At 42.5% G+C, this 25,914-nt stretch overlaps 1 protein-coding gene across 3 annotated transcripts in view; it reads left to right on the top strand.

The window, feature by feature from the left end:
- LOC147904601 (uncharacterized) overlaps positions 1 to 25,914 on the top strand; it is a 121,982-nt gene that overhangs the window by 90,990 nt on the left and 5,078 nt on the right. Inside the window, exons 4-12 of one of the 3 annotated variants that reach the window (XM_087387553.1) lie at positions 1,930 to 2,043; positions 6,798 to 6,866; positions 7,028 to 7,084; positions 8,086 to 8,139; positions 8,521 to 8,583; positions 8,672 to 8,836; positions 8,941 to 9,096; positions 17,651 to 17,731; positions 17,835 to 17,896. In XM_087387553.1, the coding sequence (XP_087243679.1) occupies positions 1,930 to 2,043; positions 6,798 to 6,866; positions 7,028 to 7,084; positions 8,086 to 8,139; positions 8,521 to 8,583; positions 8,672 to 8,836; positions 8,941 to 9,096; positions 17,651 to 17,731; positions 17,835 to 17,896 (821 nt within the window). The remainder of the gene's footprint in view (positions 1 to 1,929; positions 2,044 to 6,797; positions 6,867 to 7,027; positions 7,085 to 8,085; positions 8,140 to 8,520; positions 8,584 to 8,671; positions 8,837 to 8,940; positions 9,097 to 17,650; positions 17,732 to 17,834; positions 17,897 to 25,914) is intronic. The other 2 variants (XM_087387560.1, XM_087387568.1) reach the window with 2 other exon arrangements.

Genomic DNA, 25,914 nt, shown 5'->3' with positions numbered 1-25,914 from the left:
ACAACTGTACGGACAAATTTTTTTCCGGCCTAAGTGGTGCAAGGCAGGGTTGTTTGTATGCGGGCAGCTTAGAAATATCGAAAAACGCCAAAATTGGACCTCAAATAGTTTAAAAACAGCTGTTGGACTTTTTTTCTGCTTAAAAAAACAGATTTCTGGCGATGAAATGAGACACTGGACTGACCTGGAGCAAAATGGCAGGTAGGAGCAATGGGAGAGTACATGGGGAGGCAGGTAGGAGCAACAGAACCTACTGTTGGGTGCGGGAAGCAATGGAAATGGAGTGAAATTCAAGGGAGGAAAACAACAAGCTCAAGAAACCGGTAGTACTTGCAAATGGATAATAAGAAAGTACAAAGGGGTGACCTATATGGCCCCGAAGTCAACTGTATGGTTGACCAATGAAGTCAACCTAAGGGTTGACTGAGTCCTAAGACTAGCCTACAAGGCCATACCAGGGCTACACGAAGACTTTGTATAAATGGATCCTTAAGTGTGTGTGTGGGTGTGAATTTGTATGTGTGAGAGCATATGTTTATACTATGGTCTACACCCACTGTTCGGCGCTGATGACGTTAATGGGGATGTCATAGTAGCTAGTCCTTGCTATGCGGGATGGAGTTTATGATTTTCAACCTTATGAATGACTATCATGAGATTGAAACTTCACTATGTTGTGTTTTTAGAGGATGAGTTTGGTCATGTTCCTGGATTCATCTAGATATAAGCCTAGAAAGGCATTGGACACTTGCTTGGCAGGATGATAAGAGGAACCCCTTACATCACTTGGGGTCTGTGGCTTGGCTCACACAATTTGGCCCATATATTTTCTCTATAAGGCAACAGACTCAGACATGGCTTATTAGTCTAGATTCGTACCAACCTCCTCGGGTAGACATCAGGCTTCCCCCATTGACTCAGTTGCTTGGGAGGTCATTGCTAGTCTCACAGCATAGCAGATTTGCAGATCTAGATGCACAAAGGTCTTGGATGGGACTCAGACCCTTGCGTTTGAGTCACTCATAGTGAGATGGCAGGATATCGTACATACCCTCATGGCAAGTTGGAGCAAAGTAGTGGCTAGGAGAACGGCCTTCATGAGAGGGTGGGACCATGGTCTATTCTTCACACTCATAACCATATGAACTTCTTGGCACGTCTTCTCTTTGGATAGTAGCTAGTTCCTGCTATGCGTGATGGACTTTATGGTTTTCAACCTTATGAGTGACTATCATGAGATTGAAACAGCACTATGTTGTGTTTTTAGAGGATGAGTTTGGTTACACCAGCCTCACTTCATGTCTACTTGATGTATTGAGGATATTCTCAGGATCTTATTCTGATTTCATGTATTTCGGTCCTACTTAATAGAAGTTCTTTCTTTCCCAAAACATAATTAAAGGTAATTTGACTCTCATCTTTCTCTTTGTATCTTTCCTTCCTCTCTTTCCCTTTCTCTAATCACTTGCAGTTTCTGAACTTTGTTAGTAACATGACATTTCTAGGTTTATAAAGGTATATCCATTTGATGGAATGCCATTTGTAGATTGCATCAATACCATACAAACAAGAGCCCCGATTCTTTACTCCCCCTCTTTGTACAAAAATTGGGCAAAACAAAGTCTGTCTATATGGATGCTTGTATCTGTGTTTCTGGGTTTGATGATATTTATGCACATAATCATGTGATTAGATGATGTACACCCACTGTGGGGGCTGATGATGTTGGTTGAGATGGCATAGTTGCTGGTCCCTGCCATGCTTAGTATTACCATGAGGCTAGCTACCACTGTGTTCTTTCTGGGCATTTTCTTGCATTCATCATATGTAAGTGAAACTTGACCATTTGCAACACAGAATATTTATTACAGCTGGATTTGTTTACACTCTTTCATAACATTGTCAAATACCCCTATTGCTATTTCACAGGCTACAGAGTTGGAAGAAGCTTTGAAGGAAAAGGAGAGAGTGTTTTTAAAGTTGAAGGAACAAGTTGAAATGCTTGAGGCAGCTGAAGAAACAAAGATGTTAGAGCAAGAGCAAGTAAGTTCTTATATTTGAATTGCTCTGCTAAGCTGTTGGCACACTGTTGGTGCCATGTAGTCTCTTGAACGATCATACTGTAGTGGTCGTTAATGCGATGAGGTACTAAGGTTTTTGGTTTACATGTTGGAAAATCGAATTTTCAAATAATTGTTGGTTTGATTATAACGAAGTTCATCCATTCCTTTGAAAAACTACTAGATGGAGAAAATGGATGAATGTTCTCTGCATTCATATTCGAAAGATGTGCATAATCTGAATCTAGTTTATGTAGCCATAGCCTGAAGTGACAAATATTTGCAAGGCCAAGTTGCAGTGAGCCTTTGCATTCTCATTGTAGCCTCTAAGCTGTTAAGTTGATGAACTGTTGGAGATGATATTGAAATGGAGCTAGAATGACAGTAGTTTCTGTTTCCAGCAAATGAGATATTGAAAGTTAATTTTACAAGGTTGGAAGATCAAAGTATCAACTGACAGTTGCTGTTGTAACTTTGTTTATTTATTGTCTGTATATGTCCAAGCCTGGGGAATCGTATCTATACCTGAAGCAATAAAGATGCAAGCAACAATTGCGGAGAGTGTACAGAATAAACCCATGGCTAGATCAAGAAGTTAGTATGCGACGTATTTAGTTTGTATAAGCTTATGATAGTGTTTATCCACACAGCAGTGAATAAACACACTAATGCAGCGAGGGAATAATCACTTTTATAAGGAAATGTTCCCTAAGAACATAAATGCATTTATGTGACTATGCTCATTTGGTGGGTTTCCAACAGTTTCAGTTCTTATGGGAGGGTATATGTGAAGTTGATGTTTGTTGTTTGCTTGTAAAAAGAAGGGGTAGTTGTCTCATAATAACAAGGAGTTTTATAACTTGAGTACTACCGCAATGGAAAACATAGAGGATGATGACAAAAGAGATAGAACTTCAGTATAGAACAATTGCAACCAGACGACCTTGAGCCAAATTGGGAAAACGAGGAAGCGATTGCACAATTTCCACAAATCTGATATGCAATGAGTATTCACAACAAATGAGAGGAGACAAAATTGAAGAAAAGTCCATATGTGTTCTAGGGTTTTTGTTCCAAATATGCGTTCTATGTGTCTATAAACTTGGGAGGCGTCCAATTTCATGTGCGCTCGCCATGTCTGTCTTGTATATTGGGTGCTCCAAGATTAATTGGAGAGCATGTAGGGGCCGTTCCCATTGCTTTTGAGCTTGTTTTAAGCCCAGGTTGGCTGGCACATATCCTGATGCCTGCAAGTCTCATGTTTTGATTTTTTTGAAAAAAACTTGCACAAATCAAAAGAGGAATCTACTCAAAAGTCCCGCAATCCCTTTCAGACAACCCTAGCTTGTCTGCAATCTCATAGGCAATGCTGAATGGACACCTTTTAGAGAGGCAAACTCCCAAAATTGGACCTCCACCGAGTTATTGCAATCCCTCCATGAATAGAAAGCCAAAAGAAAAGAGTGATTTTTCTATTCCTGGAAAATTTCTATAGCCTTCTCCAAAAAAAATTTATAAAAAGATTTAGATGCTCGTTGGGGAGAGACTAAAATGAAAACGTTCAGACTTCACAAGCAGTTGTAGCTTGAATGAAGAGATTTTGGACTACCTTTTGATTAGCCTCTCCTTTAGTGCTAGCCTTCGTCATGGCTGAGTCTGCCCTTCACCTCTGGAGTGCCGACAAAAACTCAGTACGAAGACTTTGTATAAATGGATGCTTAAGTATGTGTGGGTGTGTGGATTTGTATGTGTGAGAGCATATTTTTATACTATGGTCTACACCCATTGTTGGGCGCTGGTGACGTCAGTGGGGATGTCATAGTAGCTAGTCCCTGCTATACATGATGGAGTTTATGGTTTTCAACCTTGTGAGTGACTATCATGAGATTGAAACTGCACTATGTTGTGTTTTTAGAGGATGAGTTTGGGAATGTTCTTGGATTCATCTAAATATATGCTTCTGCCGTATTAGCGGACATGCAAATTTCACCTTGTGAAGTTTTCGTCCAAGTTGCGGCCAGTTGGTTTTGTGATAATTCTTTCTATCTTAAATGGTGCGTTGCCCTATCAACTAGATTTAGATTTAGATGCTCGTTGGGGAGAGACTAAAATGAAACATTTAGACTTCACAAGCAGTTGTAGCTTGAATGAAGAGATTTTGGACTACCTTTTGATTAGCCTTCTCCTTTAGTGCTAGCCTTCGTCATGGCTGAGTCTGCCATTCACCTCCGGAGTGCCGACAAAAATTCAGTACGAAGACTTTGTATAAATGGATGCTCAAGTATGTGTGGGTGTGTGGATTTGTATGTGTGAGAGCATATTTTTATACTGTGGTCTACATCCACTGTTGGGCGTTGATGACGTCAGTGGGGATGTCATAGTAGCTAGTCCCTGCTATGCATGATGGAGTTTATGGTTTTCAACCTTGTGAGTGACTATCATGAGATTGAAACTGCACTATGTTGTGTTTTTAGAGGATGAGTTTGGGAATGTTCCTGGATTCATCTAGGTATATACAAATCTGCAGAAATATGAAACTCCTCCGAGTGAGAGGCTTTGGAGGACTTCCAGTCCCTAATGCTAAGCTGGCACCTTATGGCATTGCTAAAAATATTGTGAAGAATGGAAGGCCCTGGCATGCCCTGCTCATGTTTTCTTGCATCAATCCACTCCCTCTCCCCAGGGTCCCACTATAAGTACTTTATGGGGACACCCCCATAAAGGGAGGAGCAGGTAGGGATGTCCTCTGGATGGGGGTCTAAATATTATGTAGAAGCCAAAAAATACTGTTTGACATGCAACCACAATCCTAACCGGCTCAAAATGTGTGTCCACAAGGATATCCTCAACCATGGACTTGGATAACCTACCCCTAGATTGCACATTAGGTCCTCTCTCCCATTTGGACCACTACATGTAACCAGTAACACCTAAGGGTTTGCCATGATCATCAAGGATTAAATCATTCCACATGACAAGCTGCCTGTTAATCTCTTCCTGAGATGAGGGAGGTATCCTCCAAAGACAATTTTTGAAGCTTCCTTAAGCTTTCATGACGGCAGCCATAAGGAGGGAGGAAGGCCTTCTAAGGTGTACGGATGTAAATATTCACTTAGCGCTGTCCATCCAATCACCACTTGAAGAGGGGACTCATGACCAATGCATCGAATAAAGAAATCATTCCAAGGCCCATAAGCTCCCTGACCACAAGCCTGCAAAGTATATCCATGCACTTCAAATTTGGATCAATGATGCTTATGAATTTTCTGGTTGAAAAATACCGCTCTAAAAGCAAGTTCGAGTCTACTCGAACTCCAAAAGAAGAGTTTCCTCACGATGCTCTCGAACATTGGAGCGAACAGCTGCGCGAGAGAGATTTGCTCCTTCCCCTTTCTTCATCAATTGGGATTAGTGGATTGACTCTCTTTGTTTGGGCCTCGTGTGTTTACTTCCTCTTGGGATTTTTCGGTTCAACACCATTTGGTTGAGTTGTGCTCTATGGACACTATTCTCTCCTCTCTATGCCTCTATGTACACATATTGGAAGATCATAGCTTTCAGCCTAGCATATCTGGAGGTTCAAATGCATTGAGGTTTTACTAAGATTAACCTTCAGATCATGTGTCTCATAGAAGGTATAAAGTGCATTTAGATGTAGCTGGAGACCCTTAGCCGAGGAAGCGTCCGAGTTCCAAATGAAGGGAACAGTGTTTCTTGGTAGGTATGGGGAAAGTATCCTCTTGTTTTTCTCTTCATCTACTCCATATGGCTGCCTTTTTTAGACAACATATTGACTTGTGCTATCTCTTGGAGTATGACCTAGCAAACATGGGCACTTTTGGACCAAGAGGACCAACAAGGGAAAATAATGGATCGATGTACAAATCAGAACCCGCTGGGAAGTAGGCATGAGAAGAGGGAGAGCTGAGTTAAAACAAGGGCCAATGAGCTGTATATGTGCATAGGAAGGCAAGGTGGCCCATTCCATTGAGCTCTTGGAGGTCCCTAAGAGATTGCACAGATGATGGAATGGTCTCGTTGGGTGTTTCTATAAGTCTAGCAAATCAGTTTGGCACAAGTGAAGATAGTAGGATAGTGAACTATAATGAGGTAAACTTTCTTGCATTGTAAAACCTAGGAAATTTTAGGCTTTTCAAAAATTGAGGCATCTTGCACTCCTCAAAATGGTATGGAATCTTGTGTAGAAATAGAATATAAGAACAATAGAGCACAATCAGGCATTTCTGTAAGTATAGCAAATCAAGTGAATATAATAGGATAGTGAACTATCATGAAGCAAACAAACTTGCATTGCAAAACCTAGCAAATTTTAGGCGATCTTATATAGAAATAGAATATAAAAGACTCTCTCTTAAAATCCTGAGCTGTATTATATGGGTAAGCTTTTCTCAAATTTGATATTTTAAAAACTTGAAAATATTTTTCTGAACCTTTTGTTGCTTGTAACAAATGCTCCTTGTCAAGGCTCCTTGAATCAACTAAGTAGATGATAAGTTATTAGCACTGTTTTCTTTTTATCAACTTGTGTTTTTTCATGTGTTGTTTTCTTATTTTTTGATGTTCGCAAACTATTGGATAGGCCATTTTCAAAGATCTTAGTAGTTATTGAAAGAAAATAGAAGAGCCTCTGTACATGTGTATGACATTTTAAACTCTGATTTTTTTAAACAATTGGATATATTCTAGTCTTACAAAGGTGTATAACTGTATTTGCAGCTACAAAAGCTATCCCTAGATCAAAGAAAACACTTGGACAAAGTTCAACAAGCACTTCAAGGAGTTCGGGTTGCTATTCTTTACCAAACAAGCCCAAACTTGTTTCGAACATAATGATTGAGATTGGTGATGTCTATTATTAGCACTTATTCTGTTGATAATAGATTAATGCCTTTATGGCTAGAACTAGATTAATTTGCCTAACCAACGTTGTGTGTTTGGTATTGTAGGATTCTGTGACACAAGCACAAGCACATATCGGTGCAAAGGAACAAGAACTTCTTAAGGTTGCATTTAGCTCTTAATGCTTTGTGATGACTTGTTTCCCCCTTTACTGCTCGTGCCTTGTTCCTTCCATTTAACATGGAGGACTATTTCTATGGAAAGCTGGTGTGAGGGCCTTACTATAAAAACGCTTTGCTCATTTGTAAGTATGTGGATAGTCTACAAACAAAATTGGGTGGTGATGAAGTTGTTAGGGATGCCTCAATAGTTTGCTCTCGCCATGTGTGATTGAGTTCATCGTCGAGACTGTTCTAGATTATTATCATAAGGAAAAAATATGAGCTTTTAAAATTTTATGAACAAGTACTTTAAGAATATTCGAAGATCAATCTAGATGTCTATGATGTAGTATCCTCCTGCCCCAATGCTCTTTGCTTTATATTTCTTGTGTTTCTGTTATTTGTTTACTTGCTTTTTGGATGAAAACATGCCCCAGATTTTATTTATTTATAGTCATGACATATGCTTGATGAGCAAGCACAACCAGCTTGAGAACATAGAAACTCAAAGGCATTAGTATGTTTGCATTGAGGATATCATAAGGAAAAGTTTTCTTTTCCTTTTGGATTGCATGATGTGTCGAAGCTAGCGCCTCCTGACAACCGTAAGATGGTTACAATCCTTCACTAGAGTTGATATGGCTCTGAACATGGAGTTTACAAAGGTTTGCAAGTCTTGGAAATTACATTGTCAATAACTTTGACAAGAGACTACAACATCAAGGTTGACTCTTTTAGGTAAATGGCGTTTTAATTATGCTGACATGAAATTGTTAAACCATTGTTAGCTGGCAAATAATAAAGACTAGATAGTATTGGTTGTCTACTGTTATAACATGGACCCTTACAGCCCTTAGCGAGTTGTTGTAGGGGGCTCTACATGTGAATGTGGGATTTTACATTCCTTGATGAGTCCTTTACTTTATGCAAGAAACCAAAAGCTTTAATTAAGGAGAAGAGTTTTTCGATTCTCCTTGATTTAACAACTCTTTAATTGTCTGCAGATTAATCATCAATGGCTGCCGCCCTGGGCTGCTAAGCACGTATCCCGCTTGCAGGTCAGGTATTTCCCCCTTGGAAATGCATAATATAATTTGCAGGTCAAGTATTTCCCCCTTGGAAATGCAACAAATTTTGTGCTGTCACTTTCTAGTTGAATTCCCCGGCATTGTTCAAAATACTGATGTGGCCATGGTAGGCCCCTCTTTAATCAAGTGCCTGGGAATGAAATATTATGCCCTAGTGTCAGTTCTTGTCTATTTAGAAGCTCATTGAAAACTCCCAACAACACAGATTTGGGATTCAGTAGTTTCTTTTCGTGGTATTCTTGTCAGTTTTGCAAGATGTGCAAGTTAGAGCATGTTTTAGAGTCTTAAGCACAAAGACTGATGTTGTGGAAAGGATCTTCTGAGATGTGCTCTCTTGGAATTATGTTGAAGCTTTCTGAGAAAACTTGGGCAACACAAAAGTGGTTTATGGAGTATTTTCAGACCATCAAGAAGGCAAGTATCTACCAAAGGTCCTGCTTTTTCGTTTCATCTTGTGGATGCACACATTTACTGAAGTCCTGAACTAAATGATGTATGGCAGAATGTTGAACAAAGTTGGAGTCCTCTATTGAAACAACACTGGAGAATGGCAACTTTAAGTGTTACTCCTCATGTGAAAGTGCTCAAAGGCAAGGCAGTTAAAGGTTTAGAAGCCACAAAAGGCCTTCTGCAAAAGGGGAATGAAAAAGTGAAGGGAGTTCTACAGGTTTGTTTATATTTCTTTTCCTGTGATTATTTATGGTTTAACACAAGCTTGTAGGCCTTTTCCTGCATGATATCTTGCTTACTGTATTTTATTTTGTAATATAGGTCACGGAAGAATTGAGTAGGCCATATACAGATAAAGCTGTTGTGGTCATTCAGCCGTATTTCAACCGAGCTAAAGAGCTTTTCAAGCCCTATAGCAAAAAAATCACTCAACACTACAATAAAGGTTTAAAATATGCAACAGAATATCATATTCGGGTACTTCCAACTCCTGATCTCATTTCATTATTTTAGTGGCTTCTGGCCCTGTTGTGTTCTTGTAGGATGGGTCTTTTATTGCTGAAAAGGCAAATGTCTCTGTTATTGGATCCACAATGTATCTTAGAGGGAATTTACTCTGCTTTTTCTAATGTTTTGTGAATCGTTTCCTTTACCAATTTCTCGGTGACCTCACATGCTTACATTCTTTGTAGAAGGGAGGGGGTAAATTGTTAAACAATGAGAAGAGTTCCCAACATGACATAATTTGTGTCAAAGTCGAGGTTATTGTCCAAGAAAGCAAAAGCCGGATTCAGCTTCTTGGTACTGCACATACCATGAGACCAGCTCCACCAATCTCAAGGGTAGACCATCTCTAAAGCCTTAAGAGGCCATTCTAATCTTATTTATTTTTGGCTCATCTCAGGCTAGCTTGAAAGTGCAAATTAATATTAACATGTATACGTGGAACTCCTAAATTTAAGAAGTGAGAAAGCTAACATTCAAGACATCAAAGAGAGTTCAAGAAACCCCTCCGCTCAACTGCTTGACTCTAGATCTCTTCCTTATTGAATTTTTGGTCTTCTCTTCATAATTCCATGGACTTTGCGGTTTCCATTCCTTCCAAACCTTGGCCTCAGGTTTCCATTCTGGCCCAGGCCTTTTATCTCCACCACCTCTCCCATGGCGCCATGATCTAAGATCTTGTATCATGGGCTTTATTACTTCCTTCTAGCTGGACGTGGATTCCTCTAAGCACGTGGCCAACAGTACCTTAAATAGCCTTCTAGGCACTATCCAGCTAGAAGCTGTGACAGCCCCTGGACAACATTCCTGCTACGTAGGATGGCCAACTGTGGCAACTCCCAGCTGTAAGTGTTTTTTGGCAAGTGGGTTCTTTCCTCCGTGTCTGTGGAGGGCAAGGTCAAGTCAGAGCTAAAGCTGAAGCCACAGAAGATCAAAATAAGATAGAGTTGGGTCAAAGGCAAAGGTGATAATAAGGTCGAAGAGAAGACAAAGCTGGAGATGATGCATATTATGAAATGTTCATATAGATGCTCCCCTTGCTAAATAGTCACTTTGCTGTGAATGGAAAAATCCTTAAAGGCCAAGAAGAGAATGAGAAAATAAAAAGATCAACATACCTGTAAAATGAAGGGGGCCTCCCAAAGGGGGAATCGTTTGATAAACCAAAGATAGGGCTTTTCACTAAAGGGAAAGGTTGATACATTTTGCTAATGTGAAACATCGCTCCTCAAGGAGGGGGGAAGACCAAATGGAACAAAAGGCTGGATTCCTCATGAAAATGAGAGCCCCTATTTCATAAGGAGAACTTGCTCCAAAAAACACAACCCCTCCTAGGAATAGGAGAGCTAGCGTATGCTCTTGGAGTCAAAATTTGCTATGTTCAAGGAACGGAGGTGAGAATGAGGCTAGTGATGCCAGGGGCAAAATGGGCTGCCACATATAAGGAATGCCTTGAAAAGGAAAAGCAAAGTATGCTCAAGCCCGAAGTCATCCAAAAGGATGCTTAAAGGAGTGGCTTGGACATTTAGAGGAAGCTGTAGTGGGGTCTGAAATTGAAGGAACTAGGGTCCTTTGGGGGGGAAAACTTGCTCAGGGAGGAGTAACAATCAGAGTGGCTGATGAGGCTTTTTGGGGGTGCTGGGAAGCCCATATCCATGATCATATGTATTGCACTCGGCAATGAGATTTACAAGAGAAGAAGTGGATGGGAGACTGAGAGACCGAGACCTTGACTTTTAGGCATGCGAAGTCATTAGAAGATTGGACATAGATCCATCCAGCACCCGTCCCATTCAAGGTACCATCATTGTAGGATCGCAAAGTCAAGCTGCCTCACATCGAACTTGAGCATATCATACAAAGAGGAGAAGAGGATGCCAACAATCTTAATTCATGAGTAGTGTGGAGCATTTCCCTGCAGTAACCAGCTAGGGGAAATTTCCCCCTAGGGTTAGTGTTAGGGTTAGCTTTTTTTGTAGAGGATATATTTGTCATTTTGGTTGTTCTTTGTAACACAATCGAAGGATCTCATTCGATGGTGTGGTCCCTCACGCCAACTCTTTGGGATGACTGCATCAATCTTCTTAATCCCGTGTCTTATTGCTCTAAAGTTTGATTAGGTTTTGAGTTCCTCCTCAAGTGCTGAATGAATCAACTCCAAAGCCATAGGGAGCAGGAGCAGGCTGGGCCATTGTCCCAACTAGGTGGTGCTCTAGGCTGAAAATCTGTACATCATATGAATGGACTATATCATGTTGCTGAATGCTTTGAATTTTAACTTATGTCAGAGTCATGCTATAGGGAAGCACACTCTCCAGCTAATGACTTAGCAAGCTTATATTTTTTTTATAGCCATTGTATAGGTTTTGACTTTCACACACGTACCATACAACCATTCACACAAGAGATAGTTGAGAAAAGAAAAGACGCACCTGATATGTTGTGAATGAGGTACACCCCCTATCCCCCAAGTTAATCTTAGGTAATTTCTATTATTCCACGATGCATTGATTTAATTACGATAGTAACACAGATCCTCGGACTGACACAAGGTGGACCCAGAAATCCTATACACATATAACCAAAGTATTACATCGATGTTTTCTATATCGAGGAATGTAACCTATGAGAACTCAGAAAAGTAGCCACTGGCAGTCCTTGAAGATATCGAGGTGTAGAAAGCTCTCCAGGTAGAGCTTAATCTCACACGGTGGTCTCCATGCGGGTGCCAACTGGTTTCTTAACTCTGAAACACAAAATTCCACATTAGAAACAGTCAGGCTCTAGCAATTCTAGCTAGAAAATACCCAGAAATCGATATTTTGCAGTGCAGGGCATTGCTTTGTAAAGTGGGGGTGAGGGGGCTCATGCTTGGGCAGGAACCTTGGAAGGATTTCTTTTTTGGATGCATTCAGGCTTGCACGCCTATCCTGGGAGATGATTGGGTGGACAGCCCTTGCTGGATTTTTACTTCCGCCTCTCTCAGATCTTTTACCTCTCCTCTCATGACTGCCATCTTGAAAGCTTGGGGGAGCTTCAGGAACACTTTTCGAAGGGTTCTGCCCTCTAACCTCGAAGAGATTGATAGGCAGCCGATCATTTGGAACGATAGTATACTTGATGAGCATGGCAGACCACTGGGCACTTCCCATTACATGCAGTGGTCTAGATGGGAGAGAGGCCCCGCCTACATAGTAGGCACTTAGAAGGCTGATCAGAGACTACAGTCCATGAGGATTCAGCAGATAGATGCAGCCATCCCGGTGGAATGGACAGTTGAAATGCCTATTACTTCCTCCACTTGGATGGGAGCTTTTTTTAGGACAGCAGTTCCTCTATAGGTGATTGCTCTTCGAGGTCTCGGGGAAGACGCACTGGTCCTTGACGTTGGGGTTGGAGGTATACTCTCTAGATCCACGGATGATATTCTTCTAGAGGTTGCCTTTCAGTCTATTAGGATTGCTAGTTTTGTGGACCATGGAGCGGGCTTGTAGTGGTACTTAGGCCCTGACCCTCTGCTCTTGGCCCTGGGATCTTGGAGGTTGTGGTTATATGGAGGTGCACCTATCAGGGGCTTGCAGTGGGACCCAGGAGAGTGGGAGAGGATAGATCATGAGCACCGAGAGAGGGGGATTCCCTTCTTTCGTTTCACGGTTGGTAATGCCAGGAGATTTCAGCTGAGGAGTAGGGGTTGGATTCTCTCCAAAGCCCCCCATTGGGACAGCTTCTCCATCACCACAGATTTGCGTAGGAATTTTTGGAGGAGGCTCTAGAAATCCCTCAGAAATAGAAAGATCACTTTTTTCTTTTGGCTTTCTATTCATGGAGGGATTGCAGTGAACCTGTGGAGATCACGATTTGGGGCTGATCCCACTTGCCCTTGCTGTCATTCTGCAGAGGAGTCAGGGCGACATTGCCTTTGGGACTATAGCTAGGCGAGGACTGTTTGGAAAGGGGTTGCTCGGATACTAAACATTTTTCATACTTCCCCTTTCTTCATGACTTGGTCGCATGGTTATCCCTTACTGGGCCCCATGTGTTTTATGAGGGTGAGCCTCCTCTTGGGCACTCTCGATCCGCCGGCAGGTGATAGAGCCCTGCTCTCTTCAGGATGTACCACTTACTCCCTTCAGAGCTTCGCATGCTTTAGTGGACACCTCTTAGGAGATTTTGGCTAGCATTTCCTCTTGGCACATTTGGAGAACCAAATGCATAGAGGCCTTGGATGGCACCCAGATACACCCATCACAGGTGTTCACGGGTATTTGGAGTGACACGGTTCACACTTTGATAGCCATATGGGCTAGCATGCAGGGCCCTTCACGGGCAGCCTCTTCTAGGAGGACTGTATTTCTTGGAGTTTGGAGGGGTTCTCCCTTTTTCTCGGAGGTTTCTACCGGATTGAGATGGCACTATCAGCCCCAATCCTTTCTTTTTGGCTCTTGAGCTTTTCATGCATTGCATGGTGTATCCCGTATGGAGCTTGCTCTAACGGTTTTCTTTAATACTTAATGGAAGTCTCTTTTTGCCAAAAAAAAATATTTTGAAATCTAATTTGTCCAGAACTCTTAGAACTTAGATATAATAGTTTAAAAATAGATATATTACCTTGTGGAGTGCTAAAAACAAAACTATGAAATCAAATCGCAATTCAAGAACTGGCTGAAACTGTAAAACACAATCAACTTTTGGCCTGTCCAGAACTTGGAAATATGTAAATAGCAGGACTGTGGTAGAAAACCAATCACCCCTCAAATTGAAAAGCAGGAAGCTCCAAAAGCTAGGACAAGCCACTAAAGCAGCTTGAAAAAGTTGTAAAAAGTCAAATACGGCTTTTCTAGTTTATTAGATCCAAAGTTTAATATTTGATTAGCTATTCTAGAATATATTTAAGTTTTAATTACATCTTTTTAATAAAAATTTCCCCATGACCCTCTACCCATGCACATGGTTAATTAAACAAATAGTTCTAGGACAAAATACAACCTTAGGCTTGCTAGGCTTATATCTTGACCTACATAACTCAAATTTTACCCAAACTGAAACCATTAGTTAGAACTCAACGTGTCCGCATGTGAGTGATCACGGTGCTAATGCGAACTCTAAGCATCATCACCCAACGTACCAAGGCTCACCCCCAAAGCCAATTTGAAGTGTTAGGAAGAAACCATGGACACTGTAGACCCAACGCGTGTTAGGAAAGCCTTGTGGATGTGCAAAGCTTTCATTGGTTTGCACATTGTAGGTGACAAAGCTATACTGAAGATAGCATGCATGCTGATCAGCCATGATAAGAGGTTGTATGCCTCAGGGAGTCAGGATAGCAGCTCAGTGTCAGAGGTCATGGTACAATGATCTAGATTCATACACATCAAAAGAAGAGGCTTGGAGGTTTTTGGTTTGGGAGAAGAGACCCATTGAAGGGGTCTCAGTAGAACCCAGGAGAATATCATGAGGCGAATATCGTGGCTGGTACTTTCCAGCTTGTTCCTTTTAGTAGTAGGAGGAGGAGGAGGAGGAACACAAAGACGTTCATGTATTAGAGATTATGGAACTAAAATATGATACTGAGGCCTGAGGGTAACACTGTCCCTGATGCAGACTTTTTTTTTTTGCGCAAAAAGTAGTGCTAGTTATATTACTTGAAAGCGAGAGTACAAGAAGGCCTAAAGGCCAGCGGGCTGCAATCACAAAATGGATACAGCCCGAGGAGCCAAAATGCTAATTACAAGCCTCTCAGGGCATAATCATCGGAGAGTGGACAAACAGCCACGGTGGGGGGGCGTAATGCCACTGAAGACTCTGAGTGGAGTGCTGGAAGAACAACTCCCGATGGTCCCAGTCGCGAAGGAAGTGTCGTCTCTTTTCCTTCCCTGCCCGGGACCCCCCCTGAATCTGATCCCACTGACCCTTGAGCGTGTGAACGATCGTGCTCCAAATGTCTGCTAGGGTCTAGGTAGCAGAAGAAGTCTGATCTCCTACGGTCTGCGCGCATCTGGAAGTCCAGATATGCCAGCCCGCAATGCTCCCTATGATCTCCCAAACTAGGTGCCGAGTCATCGCTCGTGCATCTGTCTCTGTTAGATGCCAAGGGAAGCTGTCCATGTATGCCCAGGTGGCCTGCGTGATGAAGAAGACGGGATCCTGTCTAGAGAACTCATAAGCCAAGTGATGTCCCATCTCAGTGCTGCACCAGCAAACGGCTCCCCAAGTGATCGGTCCTAGCTCGGGTGCAGCCCTCGCTAAAATCCCCATGACTCCCTTCCAAACTGTCTGCGCATGCGAGCAGCTCCAAAGGCAGTGCTTCAGGGACTCCTCCTGAAAACACATCTGGCAGTGCCCCTCCTGCCCCATCTGCCTCAGCCAGCTGCCAACTGGTAGCCCCTTGTGTGCCACCATCCAAAGGAAGTAAGATATCTTCCTCGGCCGCCAGCTAGCCCAAAGAGTCTTCCAGAAAGTGCGAAGAAAGACCAGAGATATCCCCTGGGCATACCAACTATGTGCCTGTGTGGGTAGCCCGCGCTGGAGAGCCCCAAGAGCACGCCTACCCGTACGCGCACTGTAAGAGAAGAAGGGGGTAGGGTTCTCTGAGGTCTCCAATGGTGGCCAGCGCCACTCCTCTGGGTCCCACTCCACCTCTGTCAAGGAATGGCCCTCCCATATCGAGAGTCTCCAATCCTGGTCCTGCATAATCAGGGGGTCTATATGCCACGTCTTCCCTTGCAGCCCTACAATGTGAAGGCACTGCCATGGAAGCTAGGGGTCGATCACGGCCTCTCTGCTCTGTAGGTGGCTATCATCGGCGACGGAGAAGAAGTGTATCGAGGAGTCCGAGAAAAGGCCTGCAACCACCAAAGGAATGCCTTGTGGAGTGAACTGTCCTAGCCACCTCTCATCTCCCGGGAAGAGCTATCCTGTGACCATGGGAATCCTCCAACCTGCAGGAATGGCAGCATCAATCTCCGCTCGCCGAGCCTGGATCCCACGTGTCGTACCTACTGCTGCTGCCAGCTCGCCTGGGCTCAGCTGGCTGTAGACGTCCCTCCAAACCCGGAGCAAGCGCGCGGGCCCCCGCGCCAAGCCCTGATGCAAACTATAGATCTAACTAGCAATTTGATGTTTGTTTAATGAAGTATGATCTATTTGACTATTTTTGTATCTGGATCCTACCATCTAATGATTGGTTATTGGTCACTAGTCGATGATGTGTATGACCTAATATCCATGATCTGTAATTATTCGTAGTTATTTCCATGCTTGACACTTGTCACTTCAGGTTTTAGCATTTTATTTTGATTTGAAGAGAGATGGCAAGGCAGTTGTCACTTCAGACTTCACTATTTTTCTCAAACTTTAAAGTTTAATCATGTTCAATGTTATGCTATGGTCTACACCCACTGTTGGGCGCTGATGACGTCAGTGGAGATTTCATAGTAGCTAGCCCCTGCTATGCGTGATGGAGTTTATGGTTTTCAATCTGATGAGTGACTATCGTGAGATTGAACTGCACTATGTTGTGTTTTTAGAGGATGAGTTTGGGAGTGTTCCTGGATTCATCTAGGTATATGCTTCTGTTGTATTAGTGGACATGCAAATTTCACCTTGTGAAGTTTTCGTCCAAGTTGCGGCCTGTTGGTATTGCGATAATTCTTTCTATCTTAAATGGTGCGTTGCCCTGTCAGCTAGATTTAGATGCTCGTTTGGGAGAGACTAAAATAAAATCGTTTAGTCTTCACAAGCAGTTGTAGCTTGAATGAAGAGATTTTGGACTACTTTTTGATTAACCTTCTTCTTTAATGCTAGCCTTTGTCATGGCTGAGTGTGCCCTTCACCTCTGGAGTGCCGACAGAAACTCAGTACGAAGACTTTATATAAATGGATGCTCAAGTATGTGTGGGTGTGTGGATTTGTATGTGTGAGAGCATATTTTTATACTATGGTTGGCACCCACTGTTGGGCGCTGATGATGTCAGTGGGGATGTCATAGTAGCTAGTCCCTGCTATGCGTGATGGAGTTTATGGTTTTCAATCTTATGAGTGACTATCGTGAGATTGAAATTGTGCACTATGTTGTGTTTTTAGATGATGAGTTTGGGAATGTTCCTGGATTCATCTAGGTATATGTTCAATGTTAAATGTAGTTTGTTACAATATTTGTTACAATATGTAGTATGATATCAGGTAATATCATGATTCTTAATTCTAATTTGTTACCAATCGTAATAAATATCTAATGTGTGCCATCACCGAGTGGCATTTGAATTGTGTATGAAACGTGTTTTTAGTGTATAAGTGTAGATTTTTTGAATATATATATATATTGTACTTCAAAAATAACCGTTTCTAAAGTCTGTAACTCTCATCACATATTGGCATCTGCACACAGTTTACAAGTTGTAAGATGTCTAAGATGACCAAAGAAATGGATGAAAAAATGCTGTGACACCTGTCAAAATGTAGATCTGATTTATGATTATTTTTTCCCTTCCTTTGCTCACCTTCTTATAACATATTTTTCATTCCACAGCTCCAACGTCAGGTCCGCAGAGCTCTGAAGAAGAACAAATATTTGGCAACTATAGCAAGCAAGGAGCTTGTCTGGTTTTTGGTATGCCTTTCTTCTCTTTCCTGTTAATTACTGGACCTCTTTTGGATGTATAGTAATATTATTTTGTGAAATGCTAAGGCTTATAAAACTGATGTTTTCACAGGCCTCTGCGTTGTTGATTATGCCTCTGTATGGTATCTTGATACTCTTCTCTTCATTAGTGGGGTAAGTGCATTTCAACATTGCATTTTAAGGAGATAATTCTTTTCTGCTTGACTGGTTTGGTTTGCCATATTGTGTCTGGGAGAATGTGTGAGAGGCACACAGTTTCCTGCATGCACAAACTAATGGAAATGCAGCATACATAGATAACTGATAAATATGCTGAAATAGGCTTGTGAAGGGAAGGTGGTGCTGCGTGGGCACACATAGACATGCACACGCGCGGACACACACACACAGCACATGCTTTCAAACGTCTTTGAAAGAACAAAGTGGCTTTTGAGAGATCCAAAAAGAGACATGGTTGCTTCTCCCTTAAGAGCTAACCAAAGTACTGATCGCATCTGTGTAGGCATCACTCCCTAAGTGTAGTCACCTAATAGGATGATTGGTAGAGCTTACCCTGCCTACCATCTAGTTTGATTAATTGAAAGGGCTCACACCAAGGGTAGTAGTGTTTATCACTCTACATGAGCATCAAATCCTCCAAACTGAAATATTTTGTCTGGAGTGTAGAGATTGTAGGCCATCTCCTGGTGGTTCTAGTGATGCCCTATAGGCCATGGTATGTGCCTTGTAGGCATAAATATAGGCACTTGTAGTGTTAGTGCCTTTTAGGCCACATAGGACACTTAGTCCTATGTGACACCTAGGACACTTAGTCCTAGGTCTAGGTACCTGTACCTTGTACTTTTTTTTTCCCATTATCCTAGTTGACGTGACGGCTAAGACTTGTGCGACTCTTTGCTACCTGCACTCTCTCTTTGATTCGATCCTACAGTGGTATCAGAGCTGAGGTAGACTCGTCTCGTGCTCATCGGATTTGTACCAGCGCTCTTTCATCCGTACAGTCGTACGGTATGGACAACCGTACTCACAGTTTACTTCCATACATATCTGCGCCATCGTACTTTGGATTCCGTACACAGTACACGTTCCATACCTGCACTACGTACTTGTCTGTACTTGAGCCACCGTACGGCTCCATACCTGCATCGTTGTACATCTTTCGTACAGGCGTACGGAAGGTCTTGTAACTGGTTTGTACAGTCTTCGTACTTTGTACCTGTACCGTACATTGGATTCACGTACTTGTATCCGTAATGCCGTCGTACATCTTTCGTACACCGTACAACGTAGTACATGTCTCTGTACAACCGTACACCTTGCATCCATACAACCGTACATTGGATTCCGCACCTCTGTCGTACGTTTCGTATAGTCAGTGTACTCTGCATCCGTACAATTATATGCTCTGTACTTGCTCCGAGATTTGGTACAGCCTTTGCACGTGTGAAATCATTTGCTGAGTATTCTTAAAATTTGGGGCTTTTGAGGGCTTTTGCTCTCCTTAACTTCCTTCTACTATATGAAATCTTCTCAAGCCATTTCAACAGCTTGGAAAGCCTACATTTTGAGGTCCATACTTTGGGACAGGCGCACTTTTGCAGACAATTTGTGGACAGCAAGTCCTAATTTTGCAGTTGCAAGCCTTGAGGCTATTTTTGAGATTTGGTCTGCAATTTCACTTTTGATTGCAATACATTGGGACAGATTGGAGAACATTGAGTCACATTTGCAGGACATTGAGTCAGATTTTCAGACATTGAGTCTTTTCTGCAGGACATTGAGTCAGATTCGCATACATTGGGTCACATTTGCAAAAATTTCAGCAAAATTTAGGGCTTTTCTGCATTTGCCCTCTTTTTGGCCTATTTGCCCTCATTAAATTTGGGGCTTTTGCCAGATTTGCTGTTTTTGCAGTGAACGTTGCCTGACACAATCACATTTGGGTCAGATCTGCATTTGCCCTTTGTTTTGGGTTGGAAATTTGCAGAAATTTGCTGTCATTTTTGGACAGCCAGCTTTTTGCAGTGATAGCCTTGAGGCTTTTGGGTTTTCAGGTCTTTTTCACGGTATCACATTTGCTATGGCTGGGAACAATCAAGATCTATTTGGCGTTCTTCGTGAAGATGATAAGTTGGATGGCACCAACTATCCGATGTCGTCTTATCTCATGAAACATATTCTTGTTGCAAAGCATTTGTGGAATATTGTTTCTGGGGTTGATCTGAGGCCAGCCAATGCTACAGTGGTTGCCTCTACTGCTGGCCCCTCTGCAGGGGGTACTCCTGCTGATGCCTCATCCTCTAGCACTCCTACTACTACTCTTCCAACTCAGGATCATACAAGATGGGATGCAAGAGATGCAAATGCACATTCATGTATTGCTTTATCATGCAAGAGAATCATTATTCCACACATCCGGTCTTGTAGGACAGCAAAGGATGCTTGGTACAAATTGGCTTCTCTCTATCAGATTCGCAATGAAGCACGTGTTGCATATTTGAGAAGGCAATTACAGGAAGTCAGTATGAATGAAGGTGACTCTATGGATGCATACCTGACAAAGGTTAAGGACCTCATGGAACAACTTGCCAACATTGATAAGGTGGTGCCAAATTCACAGCTTGTCAATACCACATTGAATGGACTGCCAGATACATATCAAGGGTTTGCTACAACCCTTCGATTAGTGGCCATGGGTAATCCAGACCACTATTCTTTTGATCAGCTAGGTACTTTGCTTTTGCAGAAAGAGCAAAGTAGAGCTAATAGACAAGCCATTATTCCTGATCATGCATTTGCTTCATAGCAGACAGGAAGAGGCAAGGCTTCGAGGCAAGGCTTCCAAGCCTATGGGTAAGCCAAAATCTGTGCATAGCAGCTGCAATTCCTCCCATGCACCTAAAAATACAGCAGATAAGTCAAAGAAGAAAAGATGCAACTATTGTCGCAAGCCTGGACATGACATTTCAGAATGCAGGAAGCGCATTGCTTCGAAGAAAAAGAAAGTAGGATTGACAGTTAATGCCTCACATGCTATTGAATCCGATGAGCCAGCAGATGCTTCACATGCACATGCTCTTCAGGATGATTGGGCATGGTCTTTCCATTGCTCATTTTATCCCTCCAAAGCTGATGCACTCTTTACTGCTGATGATGCTCAGTCTTGGTACTTTGAAAATGGTGCTTCCAAGCATGTCACATTTTACAGACAGTTGTTTCACTCTTTAGCTGATGCACCTCGAGGGGGGACTGTCACATGTGCTAATAACGCTTCATATGCTGTAAAAGGAATTGGAGATGTGCAGCTCACATCTATTTCAAGTCATCCTGTCACTTTGACAAATGTTCTCTTTGCGCCTGGAATTGAAGTCAACTTGATCTCAATTTCAGCAATTGCTACTTCAGGTTTCAGAGTGATTTTTGATGGCTACAGATGCCTAGTTTATGATCTTCGTGATGACAATGCCATAGTTCTCACTGGCACTTTGCAAAAGGGCCTGCACTTTCTATTGAGGCATTGGCTATTTCAGATTCACAGCTTGCTGAAACTCATCTTTGGCATGAAAGAATGGGCCATCTCAATTATAGAGCTCTTGCAAAGCTACATTCACAGCAGATGGCAAATGATGTACCTCAAACTCACACAGTTTTCAAACATGTGTGTGAGGGTTGTCTTTTGGGTAAGATGCATCGGTTTTCTTTTCAAAAGAATTGTCCAAAACTCTCACAAAGGAAATTGCAGCTAGTACACAGTGATGTCTGTGGCCTAATGAGGACAAATGCCATTGGGGGGTATAAGTATTTCATGACTCATTGATGATTTCACAAGATATTGCCTAGGTATATCCTTTAAAAGCCAAATCTGAAGTTTTCTCATGCTTTCACAGGTGGCTGAATATGGTTGAGAATGAATCAGGATGCAAGCTTGTCACCCTCAACACAGATAGGGGAGGAGAGTATATGTCAAAGGAGTTTGATGCATTTCTGTCTTCACGGGGCATTATTCACTCATGCACTACTCCTTACACTCCTCAGCAGAATCCTGTTTCTGAAAGGAAAAACAGGTCCACAATGGAGATGGCCAGATGCATGCTTAAGGCCAAGTCTTTGCCCAATAAATTTTGGCTTGATGCAATAATGTGTGCCAACTATGTGCTGAATAGATCACCTACAAGGGCATTAAAGACTGTTACACCTTATGAAGCATGGAAAGGCAGGAAGCCTTCACTTTCACACATGATATGTTCATGTACCATCTCAGCTGAGACATAAGCTTGATGACAAGGCAATCAAATGCATCTTTAGTGGTTACAGCCAGGAGAGCAGAGGGTATCGGTTATATCAACCAAATACTGGGAAGATTATTGTCAGTAGAGAATGTAATCTTTGCTGAACATTCAGCTTCTCCTCTTGTGGACTGCAAATCTAAGCCAGATGTTGACATGTTTGATGCCTTTGAATCTTGGTTACCTCTGCCATCCTCAGAAGAGGACTTTGACCAGCAACATGAGCCTCCTGCAGGCCCTCCACCAAGCAATAATCAGCCACTACCCCATGCTGATTTGCACGTTTCTCTTCCAGCACAAAATGATTCCACTATTCATGATGCAGTCGTTGAAGAAAGAGCTGTCAATAGACAACAAAGGCAAGTTCCCAGATGGCTTCTTGATACATTGAGGGACAGCAAACAAGATCAGCCTTTTGCTGCCCGGACAAGATCAGGGAATAGACAGCATGGTCACTTTCTTGAGTTTGCACTCCTTGCTACAGCTTGCAATCAAGAGCCTTTGTGCCATAAAGATGCTTTTGACAGCAAAGAGTGGATGGATGCAATGAGAGCTGAGTTACATTCCATTGCTAAAAATGACACATGGGAATTAGTAGATCTCCCTCCCGGCAAGCATGCCATTGGAACCCGGTGGGTCTACAAATTAAAAAGGAAATCTGATGGCAGCATAGATCGATACAAAGCCCGTCTTGTTGCAAAAGGGTATGCCCAACAACAAGGCATTGACTTTGAGGAGACATTTGCTCCCACATTCAGGATTACTACCATTAGATGTGTCATTGCCATTGCAGCCCATCATCATTGGCAAGTGCACCAACTTGACATCAAGACTGCTTTTCTTCATGGGGATCTGTAGGAAGAAGTATATGTCACACAACCTCCTGGCTTTGAGGTTGTTAATTCTGAAAATAAGTTTATGGTTTGAAGCAGGCACCCTAGGCATGGTATGCCAAAATTCATGCACACTTACTATCCCTTGGTTTTCAGAATAGCCCCACAAAACCCACTCTTTATGTCCGTGGGAGTGGATCTGATTTATTAGTGCTGATTCTATATGTGGATGATATGCTAATCACGGGCCCAGATACTCAGCATATTGCAGCTTTCAAGGCTGATTTGCAGCAGGTTTTTGAAATGTCCGACATGGGACAGCTCCACTATTATTTGGGCATTCAGTTTGCTCATGTTGAGGGGGGTATCATGATGTCTCAATCCAAGTATATTGGACAGCTCCTTGATCGTTTTCAGTTTGAGGATTGCAAGCCAATCTCTACTCGAGTGGACCCTGGCTTCAAATTCTCAGCTCATGATGGGAGTCCACCATGTGATATCACTCTTTATCAGCAGGCTGTTGGATGCCTTACTTATTTATGTCACACCAGACCTGACTTACCAGTATGCAGTATCTCAGCTCAGCAGATTCATGCACATGCCTAGTTCACAGCATTGGCAGGCAATGAAGGGAGTTTTCAGATATCTCAGAGGCACTCAGGATTTAGCCCTCTTCTATGGTGATCAGGGTTCACTTACCATGCATGCTTACATGGGTAGTGACTCGGCAGGATGTTCCGACACCAGAGTGTCACATACCGGCAATTGTTCTTTGCTTGTCAATTCATGTATGTCTTGGCTCAGCAAGAAGCAACCAACAGTTGCCACATCTAGCTGTGAGGCTGAGTACAGGGCAACTTTCACCGCTACAGTAGAGTGTGTTTGGCTTCGACAGTTAGTTATAGATCTTGGTAATCGCCAGACATCCTCCACTATTGTCTACACTGACAGCCAGAGTGCTTTGGCCATTGCGCGTAACCCAATGTTTCATGCGCGTACCAAGCATATTGAAGTTTACTATCATTATGTTCGGGAGCGGTTGTTAGCAAGAGACAGAGAGTTGTCCTATCTTCCCACAGAGGACAACATAGCAGATATGTTTACAAAGGCACTTGCTCGTCCCAAGTTCGAAGTCTTCCGACAGGCTTTACACTTGGTTCCCTTTGTTATATGATCTAACATCCCTTGTACATTCATAGGTGGCTATATCCTTTTGGATGAACATGTGCCACCATGACCAGAAAATACTAGGTATTCTGAGACGTTTCCAGAATACTTCAGCCCATCCCATGGAGGGGGGTTTGTAGGCCATCTCCTGGTGGTTCTAGTGATGCCCTATAGGCCATGGTATGTGCCTTGTAGGCATAAATATAGGCACTTGTAGTGTTAGTGCCTTTTAGGCCACATAGGACACTTAGTCCTAGGTCTAGGTACTTGTACCTTGTACTCCTTTTTTTTTCATTGTCCTAGTTGACGTGGCCACATAGGACACTTAGTCCTAGGTCTAGGTACTTGTACCTTGTACTCCTTTTTTTTTCATTGTCCTAGTTGACGTGACGGCTAAGACTCGTGCGACTCTTTGCTACCTGCACTCTCTCTTTCATTCGATCCTACAGAGATATTAGAAATAAATCTATGAAGCAAATAATGTTAGTGCATAGATCGCCTTTTCCTACTTTATCTTTCTCTATTCTCTAGAATTAGCCTATATTAAAGACGCTTTAGAGATTTTTTAGAAGGTAGGAGCACATTTGGGAGCACTTTACAAAGACTATAATAGCCATAGGCTAGGGAAGACCTTAGAATCACCGACTACTTCACAATAATATATTGACTACCCCACAGTAAATTATCTTAGTGCAATCCTAAGCCAATCTCAGCGCAATCCTCTTAATCATTCTCCTGTTGTCTCTTCTCAAACAATCTCCTCTCTCTCTCTCTCTCTCTCTCTCTGTGCGCAAACTCACTAGGGCCCAAGACAACAGTTGGGCTGGATCCGCCCCGAAGGTATTTATTGCTTGAGAAAAGTTCAGAATAGAAAATCAGTTTAGCGCTCAGCTGTTATAAAAAATCAAAACAGTGAATCCTTTTGACAAAGGAGCTCTCAAGCTCATTCTTTTGGCAATAGCCACTTGGCATCATTCTAACTAGATCCTAACTATATTTTAGTTAGATGCCTCAAAGGGCAAATTCTAGGGTCTTCGTAGCACGGTCATGCGAACAACTCCTAGTCGCTTGCTAGGCTCCATATGGCTTGGGTATTCAACCCCTCTTAGTACTTGTAGCAATTAATTAAAGCGCACATAGCCATGGCACCCATTAATCGTCGGCGCTATCCTAGTCTCTGTGGGCGTCCCCACCAAGCAAACATGTGCACATACCATGGAACAATTTCTTTGGTCGACCGAGGTCAACCCTCTTTATCATAATTAAGGGGCTTGACTGACAGTCGAAGCTCCTTAATTGTGGCCAAGTCTCTCTAAGCGAAGTCGGCACATCTTGGTTAACCAAAGTTAACCCTCTTGGCGTAAGCCAAGTCTCGTTGACTTAAGTCACCACTCTTTGACTGAAGTCAGCTCTATGGTTCTTTGGTTAACAGTAGCTAACCATCTTGGCCTAAGCGATAACTTTTTGAACATAATTAAATAAATAAGAGACTCGTTAATTATGATTAAATAAATGGTCAATTGGAACTTTGACTTTGGAGTATTTACAACTTGGTGACATCCCCTCGGCTTCTATTCAATTGATCTCAATTGAGAAGCTTCCTTGTAAATAATCAAAAGCTATGGATGATCAGACAACATGTCTTCATCCATCCACTTGGCATCCAATGCCGAGTAGTTCTGGAATTTTACAAGGTACCTGTAAAATTCCTTTCCATGGGGGCCCTTGCGTACAGTATGATACACAATTTGTTATGGCTGAAGGACCTCCTCCAGCTCGTGCACTTCTTGTGGATCCTCTGTTACTAGCTGTGTAGGTTCCGGTCCCTCATATTTCTTTAGAAGACTCACATGGAAAGCATTGTGAATCCTCCAATGCTTTGGCA

The sequence above is a fragment of the Dipteris shenzhenensis genome, chromosome 2 (genome assembly GCF_047967505.1).
Source record: "Dipteris shenzhenensis isolate YYH24624 ecotype China chromosome 2, Dip_SZ_1.0, whole genome shotgun sequence".
Lineage (NCBI taxonomy): Eukaryota > Viridiplantae > Streptophyta > Polypodiopsida > Gleicheniales > Dipteridaceae > Dipteris > Dipteris shenzhenensis.
The sequence above is the reverse complement of the archived record's forward strand: the minus strand, read 5'-3'. Positions and strand labels throughout refer to the sequence as shown.